General features: G+C 44.0%; 1 protein-coding gene across 1 annotated transcript in view; it reads right to left on the reverse strand.

Moving 5' to 3' along the window:
• RAB2A (RAB2A, member RAS oncogene family) overlaps positions 1-15034 on the reverse strand; it is a 331511-nt gene that overhangs the window by 270300 nt on the left and 46177 nt on the right. Inside the window, exon 2 of the mRNA XM_078687265.1 lies at positions 2810-2881. Coding sequence (XP_078543391.1) covers positions 2810-2881 — 72 coding nt within the window. The remainder of the gene's footprint in view (positions 1-2809; positions 2882-15034) is intronic.

Below are 15034 nucleotides of genomic sequence, written 5' to 3' on the forward strand. Positions count from 1 at the left end.
CCTGGTTGCTGCCGGGGCCGCAGCTGAGCGAGAAAGCATTGTCCACCGCGACAATTGTATGCAGGAGCTGTTGGGCACCGATGAGCCGCTCGCGTCCTGTGAGCCGCGCTAGACATCGAGCGGCCGGCGGTGACATTTTGACCTCTCTCTGCTACAGAGAGTAGAACACAATTTGGAGAACTGGTGAGGCAGGTGAGGAGCAGTTGGGGCCCAGAGCGAGAGAGCCATCAGGGCACAAGACGGCTAGAGCATGGGAGACCTTTTTGGTTGGTGCTCACATTTCTGGGGGGGGGGGGGGGCGGGGGTCTCGGTGCGTGTGTGTGTGTGTGTGTGTGTGTGTATGTGTGCGTGTGTATGTGCGCGTGTATGTGCGCGTGTATGTGCGCGTGTATGTGTGCGTGTGTGTATGTGCGCGTGTGTGTATGTGCGCGTGTGTGTATGTGCGCGTGTGTGTATGTGTGCGGGGGGGAAGTCTCTGTATGTGTGCATGCGTGTATGGGCGCTCATGTGTGTGTCTGTATGTCTGCGCATGGGTGTGTGTTTGCGCTTCCCAGGAGACAGGAGATGGCCACAGAGAGCGCGCTCCTAGAAAGCTGTGTCGCTGACTATAGGTCTCTGGCGAGACCGCGCATAACGCGCGGTTAACGCCACGAGACCTAAAAAGGGAAAATACCAAAACTGGAAACAAAAAAGGGTCAATGAAACATCGGTTTTAAAACAGTGGCGGTCTTTTCACCTCGGCACTTCGTGAAAGGCACAGGTAACATTGTGTGGGGTGGAGCCAGGTCAAGGTCACGCTAGAGATTAATGTATTTGCTGCTTTGGTAGTTAAACCCTCCCTCTCATATTAGGGTCAATATGGACCGACGAGTACTTAATTTGAATACTGTCCTTTCAATTAGAAGCTTCAATATCAGATTGTAGGTGTCTGTCTCCCCCCTCACTCTAGCCGCCCAACTTTGTTATTTCTTTGAGGACGGTTTCACCTTGGATGGTTGGTATCTTCCAGGATTCTCGTAGGAAAAATAGGATTGTTTCTGTGATGCAAGGATTGTGATCTGATGGTTAGATAAATATGGTTTCTTACCTTCTTCTGATGGCAGAATTCCTTAGCGGTATCAACAGTTTGCGCAGTGCACAACCATAAATAATATGCTCTCCCACTTCACTCCATCTCTATTTGACAAGTGTATCTGTCACTCATAATTCAGCCCCATGTTTTTTTTCCAGCCACTTGAAGGTTTTTCAGGGTCTGCAGAAAAACAGATAACCTTCCTGGGAGCTTAGCATCAGCACGTAGGGGGTCGCAGAGCCATCGTAGTAAATGATCTATTAACAGGGAATCACTGAGTTTGCGCAGAGCATCCTGGGTCTTTTCTATATGTAACTATGTACTGCGCCTTTAATGCTTTTATAGCTTATGTTAGTCAGTCAGTTGGGTAGTTCAGGTTAAGTTCTGGGATGCATGAGCTATTTGTTTCCATATCTTTCTTTCTTTTGGCCATTCCCATTTGATCTCTCTCAGGTCCAGGAGAACATACCTCACATCTATTTAACGATTATTCTTTCAACTTTGACACTCATAGAAATGCCTAGGAAAGTTAGTGCTATGGCGCAGTCGATTTGCAAAACATCAGATGGCCCTGGGTGTTGTCATGGGCCATAAAATTGCTTCCTTTAGATTTTCAAACCACAACGTTTTCTCTATTTCCTAGATGAATCCAAGACGAGCTACTGCCCAACTATTTCTAGTTCTTAAATAATTTTCTTTGATGAAGTCCTCAACGTGGTTTTGTTCTACTTGATAATCTGTTCGTTCTGTGCAAAATACTTCTCTGCAGTCTTAGGTCAGCTCTTGTTGCTTTTTGTGTTGTGGCCAAGATTATGGAGTCAACTGTATATAGCAGTATGGGGATTTTGTCTTGCCAAATCTTTGGGACACCCTAGCTACTTTAGCTATGGCTTCGTAGAGGTAATCATGAAATAGGCAGTGACAGCCAAGTGCTACCAAACAACCTTGTGTTATGCCACATTTATACCTCTCAGATCTCACCGTTCAGACCATTCCTGCCTTGAGATGGGTTGTTCATGTATATGTTCAAAACTGTTGCTCTGGTGTCTGAATCAAGATTAGTCTACAAGATTTTACTGTTTATGGTGTTAAAGCTCTGCCACAGTCTGTGGATACCAGGTGCAGTGGCAAGTCAGTCTTTCTTTCTTCTTGAACTTCTCTATCAGATAAAGCAGGATGAGCACTTGGTAATGACCAGGTGGAGCAGGATGGGTATATGGACACGCCTTTTTTCTAACCCCATAGGCCTATACAAGTTTTGTGCTACAATACAGCTTTGAAGCTGGGACAGGATGCATTTAATATATATTTTGTGTGTGTTCCGTTGAGCGGCTAACACTTCGGTTTGATTAGTGTTGGAGGACTGGTGCGATTGTGCTCTTATACCCCGAGTTTAGTCATTCTTGTGCATGGGTAAATCCATTGAATGTGGTCCTTACGACGGGTGTACCATAGTCTGAGAGCAGACAAACATTGAGGCGGAACCATGTATAGCGTTGGAGCTTTGTTGTTGATCTATACAGCAATAGTTATATTAAGTTGAACAATGCCTCTGCAGTTGCCTTTCTTTCCTCTGTTGTATATTTTATATGCACGTTCACATGATAAGTCTAATAGGAAGATTTTATTCAATTAAATAATTGCAACATGACTAGATGTGTGTAGTGTATTAATACACAACGGATATTGGCTATTAACAAAAAAATAGTGAACTGAATGGACAACCAAGAAACTTACCAATCGTAAGATCGTGGACTGGCTGAAACCGCTTGTCTGTAAACTGTAACAATAAGCATGATTTCCCAACACCTGGAAGACAAAATACATTTCTAAGTAACAATGATAATCAATTGGAAACAGTGCCATAATATACACTGAAACTGATCAGAACATCATACTTAAAACATCGTCATGAATCTGAAATGGTTAAAAATGTAATTAAAACAAAATAGCCTTTTCAGTGTCTTAATAGTGCTACCTAATAAAAACCTGAACAGGGTTAAGAAGACGAAAATTGCGCTTAAGCGTTGTGACCATCGTCCCTGTAACGTGACAAAAACAATGATGCTAGCCAAAAAGAGGGACAATGATAATGTTCGAAGTCGAGAATGTTTAGTGGGTTTTAGAGTCAAAATTTGTCTTAGAAAATCTTACTGATTTTTTGGGTTATCTGGAACCACTACAATCCTGCCAAATAGCCGATGAGCAATGCTAAAACAAAATAAAATTCAAGACATTAAAATGTTTAGGGTAAAGAATATGTGTCTGATTCGATGAAGTGAGATCAGTCACCTGCATGCATGCCAGTTGCAGATACCTGGAATTTTCACTTATACAGTATAGTGCATGCAGTGTCACAAATGCACTAGGTTCTAGTTATGATTTCAAAGTTGCAAAGAGAAAAGAAGAGTTAAGAGTAGTACAAAGCAGCTAAAAAGGTCAATTGCTTCCTTGCTTGTGTAACTTTGCTATGGCGATTGTCCTTGGGTTGCAGGGCCCGCAACATATGTGCAATTTGACAATAAAATCTGTTTTCAAAAAGAGTAGTACAAAGAAGAAACTATTACAGAACAAAAATCATTCATATGAAAAATTTAATTTCGAGTGCTCACCAAAGCTGGAACATTGCCAAGAATGATACCTCCACTTAGTTCAAGTGCAGTGAATTGTAGTATTGTGTTTTATCTATAGAACTGTAAGTTGCTTAGGTACCAAACTATTTTGCAGCGGAAAAGCCTGCAATTCACAAACTCCCAGGTTTGGCGACCTCAAAACTGTGTGTTGCAATATACAAAAAAACTTAAAAAAACACCCTGTTAGGCCAAAGAGTATAAACTGGGTGTCATTTACAAATAACTGACACACTGAATACGACTTGCAACCAAAAGTGTAATCTCAAAACCGTGACCTGGCTGTTACCGAGATCTGAAAGGAGTAGCAACACATTTGTAAAGTGCAAACTGACCCTGAATGATAGCTTCCATCTTGTGAATGGTGTTTCTTGGCATTCGTAGCCACCTTTAGTCATTCAGTATCTCATATGGGCAATCCTTGTTCCTTCTCAGGCAAGCTGTTAGCAGATATATTGTGCTCTAAATGGTGATTGGCCCAGAATCCACAACTGATGCCAGTGTAGAAAATACCTTACACTGTATCTTCTTTGAAAACTTCAGTCCACTCTCTATAGACAGCAGTTTTTTAGAAGTAAACGTCACGTTCTTAGTGAGTGAACATTCTGTGCTTATGGAGGGATATCCCCTGAAACTCTGATTCTAGATCATTCACTCTTGCTCACCCATGTGTTCTTGTCATAGCCACCTATTTATTCTATATCACGGTACTGTACACACGTACACCAGCCACTTACTCACCCTTTCTACTCTCATACCCTCCACAATACCTCTTTTGCAAATCTCCAACACCATCCTATACTTTTCAAACTCAAGAAAAGAAAACAGGAGTTGCCAATTTTCGTTGCCAATTAAAAGTATGATGAGTTAATGCTGTAGTTTCAGGATCCACAGCTCCGCCATGCAAGTTATCTCCAATGCTTCAGAGAGAGCATGTGCCCAAACATTTGGTTGGCGTGAGCTGTTGGCACATTATACTTCAAACCAAATGAGATTTTTCAGTGATCCTTGCTCAGCTACATGTGCGGATTACAGGGACTTTATTATATAAGCCTTCTGCATGATCAGTTGGTCACTTAGTGAACATTCCATCCTAATCTGGCTGGCGAGGTGTTAAGCGGTCATTTGAATAGAGTTCTGAAGACTTTGCTCTGTGAGTTGTTCAAGAAGGCCCCCAATTTCCCTGGGAATGCCTCTGACCTGTATGCCAGTGTTGGGACAAGTTTGGCAGAGACCATTTTCAGCAATGTTTCAAAAGAGAACTTTTTAGTGCTTTTAAACATTGTTCGGAGGGTAAATTGTAAGGATGTCAATTTAGGCTTGAATGAGTTTAAATGTAGTAGGTGGCCCTCCCTTGCAATCTAACTAGCATCCCAAGTATTTATACTTGTTAGTGAAGGTCAGGTGGTGGCAGTTAAGATGCCAGTGGTGGTGTTTTTTCTTTATCTGACCAAAAATCACGATTTTTTTTTAAGTTAAATTTTCAACTTGTTTGCACAGCAGTGGATGTGTACTGCATCTAGCAGTCTTTGAAGCCCTACCGGCGTTTGGCTTCACAGGGCAACATTGTCCGCCGGGTAAAGGAAAAGAGTATCACAGGACAAGCCACAACAGTCAGTTCAATTTTACCTGGCCCGTAGAGCCTGGGTGCAGCGTTGTCCTGCCGGTCCCTGGTGCTGAATGGGAGCCACAGGAGTTGTCCTGGCAGTCCCAGGTGCTGAATGAGAGCAGAAAGTAACTTTGAACATCTGGTGCTCCTGGGGAACGTGGTAGCTGTCTAACTTCGAGGTAGGAAGGACTACAGAGTCCACAATGCAACAGACCAATTGGATTTGGGAGCTCTCTTGGAGGGCACGACGACCAGCACTTCTTCAGATCCAGAGCGTTGATCTACTTGCTGTTTGCCGGGGACTAGTGCCACAGGTCTAGGGGAGCCTGAAGGCGCTTCAAGCTTCCATAAGGGGTCCCTGTCTGGGGGAACCGAGAGATAGCCTAGGACTATCAGGCAGTTCCAGTACTGTTGCCACAGGTGCAGGGTATTCCTCTTTTGCTTAGTGAAAGTCCTCTTGTCGCTGACACAAGTCTCTTCAGTCCTCTTCTGGTGTCAGGGGCATCCCTAAAATCCTAGATTAAGGGGTGTTAGTGCAACTAGCAAATGGGGTGCTAGTTCCTGCAGCTATTCTGCCCCAGAGGGGACTACATCTGGGGATGTAGGTCACCTTTTCTAGCCAAACACCTCTATTCCGCAACTCCTAAAAATGGCAGAAATTGAATTGTAGTGTACAGACCAGGCTGCTCACTCTGGAGGTGTAGCTAGCCTTCTGGGGGTGTACAAGCCCTTGACTAACTTATTTACTGCCTGTCCGGGTGCAAATATGCCGGGTGCAGGGGGAGGCCCGTTTCCTCTTCGGAGTGTCAGCCCTGATGTATATCAGAGGAGACGCTGCCTTTGAAGCTCACCGCCTTGTTGTGCCACTTTACTAGCCTGCTTGCAAGGAGGGAAGCGTGACCTCCTTCCTGCCGAAACCTTTGTTCCTGACTCTTGAAAGTGATCACAATGCCAGACAGGAGGACAGAATTCTACCTTGACGGCAGTAAACTTGGGAAACGTGGACTTGCCAGCCAGAGAACAGAGAAGTTGGGAGCCAGTAGGCATGTTGCTTGATACCAAACACGTCCTATTTAGGCGGTGTCAAAATGGAGCTGCCAACATGGGTTTGCTCGGGTGCCACTCATGTTATACTATTGAAAGTCTATCACTTACAGTGTCCTTTAATGGTAAAGGGAACTATAGAGTCATAAGCTCTCACTTGCATGTTCACACCTTTGATAGAAGGCAACCTTCCTCCTGGCTTTAGGATGCCTTATTTAGGGGTGACTTGCACATAGCAGATAGTGTATTGAATTGCCACACATGGGGAGGTAAAAGTTGAATTAGAACAGTTTCACCACTCCTGCAGTCTGCAACGACAGACCTGCTGTCAGTAGTTTACTTGGGCCACAGAGAGTGGCAATGCTGCAAGCCCTGGGGGCATCTTTACCACCCAAGTCCTGGGTACCACTGGTAGCATTTACTAGGGACTTATAAGGGGTGTAAAGTACTTGTCAATTGGGACTACCAATTTACACATACAGTTTTAGGGAGATAGCACTAGCACTGGTGCCTGGTTAGCAGGAAGCAGTGCACTGTCGGAGTCAAAAAAAGCATCTAATAGCCCAAATGGGAGCAAAAAGAGGGGGGACATCTGCAAAATAAAAAGCCCTGTTTTCTTTCAGATACGATCATTAGATCCTCACAAATGTTTGGCCTACTTCATTACACCCATTTGCTATCAAGGTCTTGAAGGCTAATGCCAGAAATTAACAGCCACTATCTGCAGTCCAATAACTTTCTGGAAAAATATTGTGCTAGTTTTTGAAGGCATTGAGAAACAAAACTGCACTAAGTCATGCACAAATCTTTATGATTTGTTAATGGCTTCTGATGGCAGCAGTATCAGTGACCTGGTTATGTTGGATCTTGCAGCATCATGTCAAACCATCTACCACGCTGTTTTGCAGAGCCATTGTCAGTCAACTGAATTGGGGCTTCAGATTTCGGTAGTCCTTTCAATCAATCTCTTTAGAACAGTCTAATTTATTATGGGGAATCCGGTTAGGTTTTACTCCACCCCAACAGGTTTTTCGCCAATAGGAGCCTTTACTGGTCCATGTATTACATACATACACACATATATATATATATATATATATATATATATATACATACATACATATATATATATATATACACATATATATATATATATACACACACACACACACATACACACACACACACACACACACACATACACATATATATATATCTCCTTAGCAACAAGGGTCTACATCCACTACAATTCTATATGTCAGAGTTCTTCTTTAAAAATTACTTACAATTATCAGACTCAAACTGAAAACAAGCCAATACCTGATGGACTTTATTGGACGGGTTATTTAGGTGAATTATTTCTGCACATCCCTTTTTTTCTTCATAATTACAGCTTAATTAAAGATCAATACAAGCTTAGTAGTCCAGAAGACTTTCAGGTTCTGAAAAGATGCGGATGTGGCTTTACTTTTACATACACATGTTCATGCTTCAATTACTTTTTTGTTCCTGTTCAGAGTGCCAGATCTATTTAAAGTCAAAGTACATTGTTCAAGAAATCTAAATGGAAATAAGATAATTAGCATACCAAGTCATCTGCCATGAATAATACTGCATTTAATTTATCGATAGAAACAAAGCAAGCATTTTTTACTTAAAAACAACTTTGGCATGCAGCCCACTTACTCTAGCAAAATTTTACAATTGCATTATAAACGCGATTTGTTTAGTATGGATGTGTGGAAGGAAATTCTACTACATTTGTGTTTAGTGGCTAAACTTGGGATTTTGTGCTTACCGGCACGTTAAAAATGATTTTACTTTTTTGCAGCAAAAAGCAGCTATTGTAAAAATACCTTAACAGTAGTCAGATATTTTTCGATATATGTACCAAATACAGACTACAGATTTGAGAAAGGAATACGAAATACAATGATAATCCATTTGTGCAATTAGGTGCGAGCTTTCACCTCCTATTTTAAAGTAGGAACGCCCTGTGCTTGCTTGAGTGAATAAGGATATGATCTTGCACAAGAACGGTTGAACAAATCATTCACTGGCAAAGCTCCTTCTCAACTAGTAGTGGTCACCAGATTTTGAAAACATAACCAACTGCAACTAGAACAGAATAGGAGCTTCACCAAAGTGTAATCTCTAGATTTATGTGAAGAGTCCACAAACATTAACTCAACACCCAATACCAAGAAGTCCTTCCCTCAAGTTATTATGCATTATTTTTCTCACCACTACCCCTTTTATTTTGAGCATGAGGGATACCCCTACCAACCTTACTCGACTCGCTTCCTGCTTGGTAAGCCACATCTGGTTCATTGACAAACCACTCCCCTTCGAACAAAAAGTATTTGGGTATTTGTGCTCGGTATTGCGAGCTAAAGGTCTTCCTAGTTATGGAGTCAAGTGTTTAAATAATTCCATCCCCTTTGATCACCAGCACAAAGCCAGTCATTGATTCTAGCAATTAAACTCATGAACAAGCAACACAAAGCTGCAACATCACGGGTAAAAACGGGAAGGGCTGGATAAGTTCAAATCGTTTTTAATGTTATGACAATCCAACATGCCCCTAGTGTACAGATAAACAGCACACACAAGTCAAATGTATTGCTCAATTAAGCAACGCTCCCCATTCCCTACAGCAGTGTGCTATTCGACTTCTGGACACTTCATTTTTGGATTTACCTTTCCAGCAAACATTTCAGTGATAAACCTTCGTCCAGAAAACTGATGACAGAGAGCTTCAATCTATTTGTGAAAACAAGAGTATCCTTCCGTGGCGAAACTAATGGGTGTGGGGGAAATAACTTCGAGCTCAAAGAATTAAATTATGGCCCTACAAGTCACTTGTAAAACCTAAACTATTTAACAAAGAAGTGCAAGCCCAACTTTTCTCAGATCATCTGCCGATTGCATTCCACTTACTCATAGCAATTGTAACTCATAGCTTAGCAACAACACCCAACTCAATTAGACGCAGGTGACGGATCAAATGAATGGGCCTGAATCCTAACAGACGTCTAGGATAGCCTGGATAGAACCAGAAGATGAATGAAATTCAAAAGTCAGAGGAGGTGTCTTCCCTTGTGTACCTAAAAACTCAATATGGGTGGCCTTAAAAAGATAAATGCACAGAAAAATTCGAAGAAAGCAACTGATAAATGGTACGAAAAATAGTCTTGCCAAGCAGAACCAAGAGTTTTTCCCTCATACATCAGCGACCTTGTAAAGATTTTACCAAAGGAAGACATTTCTGCCAAGGTGTAGTAAGCAGTTATCACCACTCTCTTGAAAGGTCCTGCACTGATCCACTGATGCCAACTATCAGCCAATCTCAAGTTTCTAGTAGTCCTGCAAAATCTTACAAAGGGAGAGACTAGACAATTACAGGAGTGCATGAAACGCTAAGATTCTTCACAGTTTTCAATCTGGTTGAACACAAACAGAACTGGCAATACATGATCCTCTCATTCATTTAGATGACAAAAACATGAAACTCCAATTGACCTTTGCCTCTCTGTAGCCTAAAGCGCGGCAGAGCTCGGAATTCTGATTAAGAAACAAAGAAAAGACCAGAATGCCAGCAGCTGTACTTGAAAAAATCATTTCTTCAGGATCGTAGTTATAATCAGGTGTACGAGTACTAAAGGGCAGCTCCCTTTTACCATTATTGTTCAAAACGTACACGTACCCTGTGGCCAATGCAACTGAATAGCAACACCTTTATTTCCAGATGTACACCGATACTCCCATCCTCACCCACAGAGAAAAAGAGTGACTGAAGCATACATGTTTCTTTATGAAGATAACTTTGCAGTCTGAGTTGAACCAATCATAAATCATGGCAACAAAGTGTCTATGACTGTGCTTATTAATTTCATGCTGCCGATAGCCGTCATTATACAAAGTAAAAGAAAAAAGTGGATACATTCAACATAGTTCACACTTGTCTAGCAAACACAGGGATCAACTGCATTAATTTTTAATCTACCATGCTTTGGAATACAGTTCATCTTCATACTTCAATGGAATTCAAAAGAGCATGTCCTGCATTGGCATATCAAACGAAACTCTTTATATTATTTATTATTTGGGTTTATAAAGCATACCAGCCAACTTACAAATGAATTTCATCGTGTATGGAGGGGGCGGGCCACGTGCCGAGAGCTACTCAAGAGGCACTCTGCCCCTCGCCGAGCCCACCACGATCTCTCCCCAAAGAAGAGTGACTGAGGGCGTCACTGATGTCCTAGGGGAATTTTACACCTCACCTTTTAATAGACATAGGCTGCTTACTGTCTCCGAAAACAACCTGAAAATCCACTGCTTAATGATGTTTTCAGGTAGTTTTCACAGCCACCGTGTGATTTCGGCTTCTCATCAGGTGACTGTGTGAAGGGAGCTGAAATCATGAGACATACGGTGGCACCACATTGAGGTATGATAAAGCGCATGGCTGCCCAAACAGGGCTTCCCAGGGCTAGCATATACAGAACTAAGCTAGACAGGCCAGATCTAAAATAGACACAACTGATCTCATAGCAAAACTACAACAAGCTCAAAGCCAAGTGTCCAGGTAGAGCCACAATTTGCGGTGTAGAGCAGCAGCATTAACAGCCTTTAAAAGCAGCGACAGACAAAATCCAGTCAAAGAACCCAACGCAAACCCAGGCTGCACATCAAAAGGCCTTGACCAGTGACTTACGATTTGCTCTCCCAGGCCTATTATAACCCTACCAATCTCACCAGTTGCCAAACAAACATGGATGAGGCTTGTGTGCAATGAAGGGCTGCCCGCTGTCAGTAGCAACAAGCATTTACAATGCAATAAGTCTCGCATTATTAAAGTTTGAGCTATTGGCATTGTAAATGACAATACCTTTTATTCATTTGTTTTAAAAACCTGCAATCGGTGCATAAACACGCACTTTGAACGTATAGTCCTTGCTTACGATGAGCAAGGCTGGCAGTAAAAGAGACTGCCAGCCTTGCTTCTCATAAGCATTGACTACAAGTACAAAGTGCTTGTTTACGCACCGATGCAAATGAATAAAAGGCATTGTCATTTACAGTGCCAATAGCTCAAACATTAATAATGCGAGACCTATTGCATTGTAAATGGTTGTTATGAATGTCCAGGTTTCCAAACCCGCTCTCTGGAGGCGTCCGTCCTTTCTACACACTCCCAAAATGGCAGGTAAAAAGAACTATTGCGATTGGGCCAGGATCACACAAAGCAGACTAGCTGGAAACCTGGATTTGGAAACTTTTCTTAGTTTCGTAGTTAGTGAGGTCTTTACACCCCCGCCCCCTCGGCATCAATGTGACAGTTCATATGTACTCTGAGACTGCTGCCACAGCCGTGAACTAGCGTCTGCGGCTAATATTATCGGACATAGCGCTATATATCTAACAAAGTAACAGCAGGAGTGTGTCAGTGTAGACACAGGGGGCCGGGCCGGTCTACACTGACACACTCCTGCTGTTACTTTGACCATACCCTCCACGCCGGGTCGGAATTATCACCGGCTACAAGGACCTTCACCCAATTTTCAGCCCTAAAGAGTCACGGGCGCCTCGCCCGCATGACGAAACACGTGTCGGCTGGTTGTTTTCTTTGATGTTACCCTTCCAGAAAGGAAGGTCCAATTTTGAGAAAGAATCATTCGTTTGTGTCTTCCTGGTTTCATTTTTACAAATTGGTCTTCGCCTATTTACGACATTGATATATACCTTACATAACGTGAGCACAGGACTTTTGTTGCATTACTGAGTGGGCCTTTGCCACTCTCTGCAGAGGTTTTGGGGTCTCCTCTGACCTTGTAGCACAGTTCAATTACTGTTGCTTTTCACTTAAGACTTACCGTTACCAGTTAAGGTGCCACACTTCCTGCATACGTGAAAACCCTCAACAGAACCCACAATAGCGCTATATATCTGTTTCTGATAGATAGTATTATACATTTTGCGTTTCCCGTGTGCGTTTACGGGCAGAGTTATTTGGACAGCGCCCTTGCTCTGATTCCGTGCCCAGAGGGGAAATCACATTTCTTGTTACTGCTGCCACCTGTGCCCGTGCCAGGGCGCTGACAGCACAACTACTACTGAAGCGCTGGCGACGGCCGGATTTTAATTGAATGATGAGGGCTCGGAGCCTGCGTGCAGGGGTATTAAGGTGCACCGGTGCCAGAGTAGACCCTGCCTCTTGGACCAGCTGAGCTGGCATCGGGTCCTCCTCACCCAGCTGTCTTCTCATGTGCTGGGTGTTGACACCCGGGAAAACTGGCACCTCTTGGTGCCTTGAGAGTGGGCACTGAGTGTACCACCCGATGACTTAGAAATGAACACACCGGTGGGTTGTGCGCCGGTTGCACTAGTCTACTGTGCAGTGAGATGGAACCCTAGACATGGTGTTTAGACTGTGGATGGAGGTGGTGCAGCAGAGGAGGGTGTTTTACACTGTGCAGTGTACAGCAGGGGGTGGTGTTTAATACTTTAGAGTGGGATGGGAAAGCAGTAGACTACTGTGTAAAACACAGAGGGAGGTAGGAGGTGGCGCAGCAGGGGATGGTGTTTTGTACAGTGGATTCAGGTTGTACAGGAGGAGACGGTGTTTAATACTGCGGAGTAACATGGTTGGTGGGCCAGGAGGAGACAGTGCTTTATTCTGTGGAGTGAGATGCAAGGTGCTGCAGCAAGGGAGGGTGTATTATATTGTGGATTGTGATTGTACAACAGGGGATTGTGTTAAATACCAAGGAGTGAGACGAGAAACCGGAAATTGTGTTGAACCGTGGTGGAGGTGGGACAGGGTCTGGTGCTTCAGACTCTGGAGTCAGGTGTGAACCCAGGAGAGTGTTTACATCAGGCTTCTCCAACGAGAATGGTGTTGGTGGGGTCCAGCTGCCCGACAAGGAATTCACTGCAAGCCTTCACAACACTGTCAATCTGGTACATGACAGCGCCGTTCATGACATGCAGTACACACTTCTCCCCCACTGAGATGGAGGCCTTATAGGCACCTTCCTCCCGCTGGTGGCTGCCCGGGCCTACTGGGTCTATTTGAGGACGCGCGGCCAGAGTCCGCCTCACGATGCCGTGGAGACGTTACCCCCGCTTCTCCCACCGCCCGCTTCACTAGAATTACAGCGACCCGCTGGGGCCTTCCTGCTGCCTGACCCCCGGTGAGTGGCGCTGCCAATGGGGGCTCCTGCGGCAGGGTTGGGTGCATGCATACCACACCGCGGGGCCTGGTCATAACGCTCTCGCAGCCGGGGCTCTCCTGCTCTGCCTCTCTCGGTCAGCCTTACTGCACTGGCCCCACGACGGGGGCTGCACGACCCCGGGTCTCCCTGCTGTCTTTGCCCCCGTGGCTCTGCCGTCTGCTGCAGTGCACATGGCGGGGGCTGACGTCCAAGCGGCCATTCCTCACCTGCTAATCACCGGCCCTGCTGATTCCTCACACCACCGCTCCACCCTCCACACTGGGGAACTGCCATTTTACCGGCGGTTAGTTTCGCTCACCACTCCTGGGCTCATGACCTCACTGCTGCAACCTCTGTTCATTGCTTTGTATCTGCAGTGCAAAGTTGGTGGGTCATTAGCTAACTCCAGGAAGACTCCAGTCACAAGTCTTAATATGGGCTGTGTTTGTAGCATTCTGTCTGCCACTTCTGCCTGTCGACATAGCATTGCAATCAGAACATGCTATACAGTGAGCAGTAGTTATACACTCAACTGGTCTCCAAGTCAAAGTTATTGCAAAAATTGCGCTTAGACTCAAATTACATGTGGAAATGCTGCTAAACTTCGCAAGCACCTCAAAATTGCCCTGTAACAAATATGGATTGTTCGGGCCTGGTTCTACAGTGGTAACCAGAGTTAGGGCTCAACTACTTCCTCTTTACCTCTCAGCAAGAGAGCTAGACATGCTCTTATAAAAAGTGAAGATATGGACAAGACCGAGCTTTATAGAGGATCAATCTCAAAGTATTCGAATGTCCAATACAGGTCCTTACTTTTCATGACTGAGGTCTTAGAATCCACTCTCGCCAGCAGAGATGCAAGGCTTACTTCAAGACCAACACTATGCTGGATTTTGCCTGCAGAGAGTGGCTGATGTTTGAATACTGCACTGCAAGTGGGCAGAAACTGCTTCCTTACATTCCGTGGCCTGGCCATGAAGCAGAAACATTTATAGCCCGTAAGGCAACCAGAAACGCATGCAATCGTGTTCCCAGCATTTGACTGTAGCCTGGTGCAACCAGCTACTTTCTGTCCAGGCCATTTATGAAGAAATGACTTAACGGGTTCAGTAATTCTTTTGCACCACAAATGTAAACATTTGGATGGTGTCAAGTGGGCTTCCTATACGAAAAATTTGTTTTTTGCCCATTGTCAAATGTAATTTTGTTGCTTTGAGCATGCTCTGTGGCATTTCCATCCATAAACACTTGCTTTTGTAGCCTTAAGAGCAGCTTGTGGCAAGCCAATAAAAAGCACACCTTAAGTACTGGTTGGTCAATTTGCAAATTTTTTCTTGGTTTTGAAATGCCCTGAAGGTACTGTATTGGCAGTTTATTTAGCTTCAGGTGTCTTTTAAACTATGTTTAACTGCAGAATACATATGATCCGACAAGGGGCCACCGAGTTTCTGTTCAGCAA

Source organism: Lissotriton helveticus, chromosome 4_1, assembly GCF_964261635.1.
Source record: "Lissotriton helveticus chromosome 4_1, aLisHel1.1, whole genome shotgun sequence".
Lineage (NCBI taxonomy): Eukaryota > Metazoa > Chordata > Amphibia > Caudata > Salamandridae > Lissotriton > Lissotriton helveticus.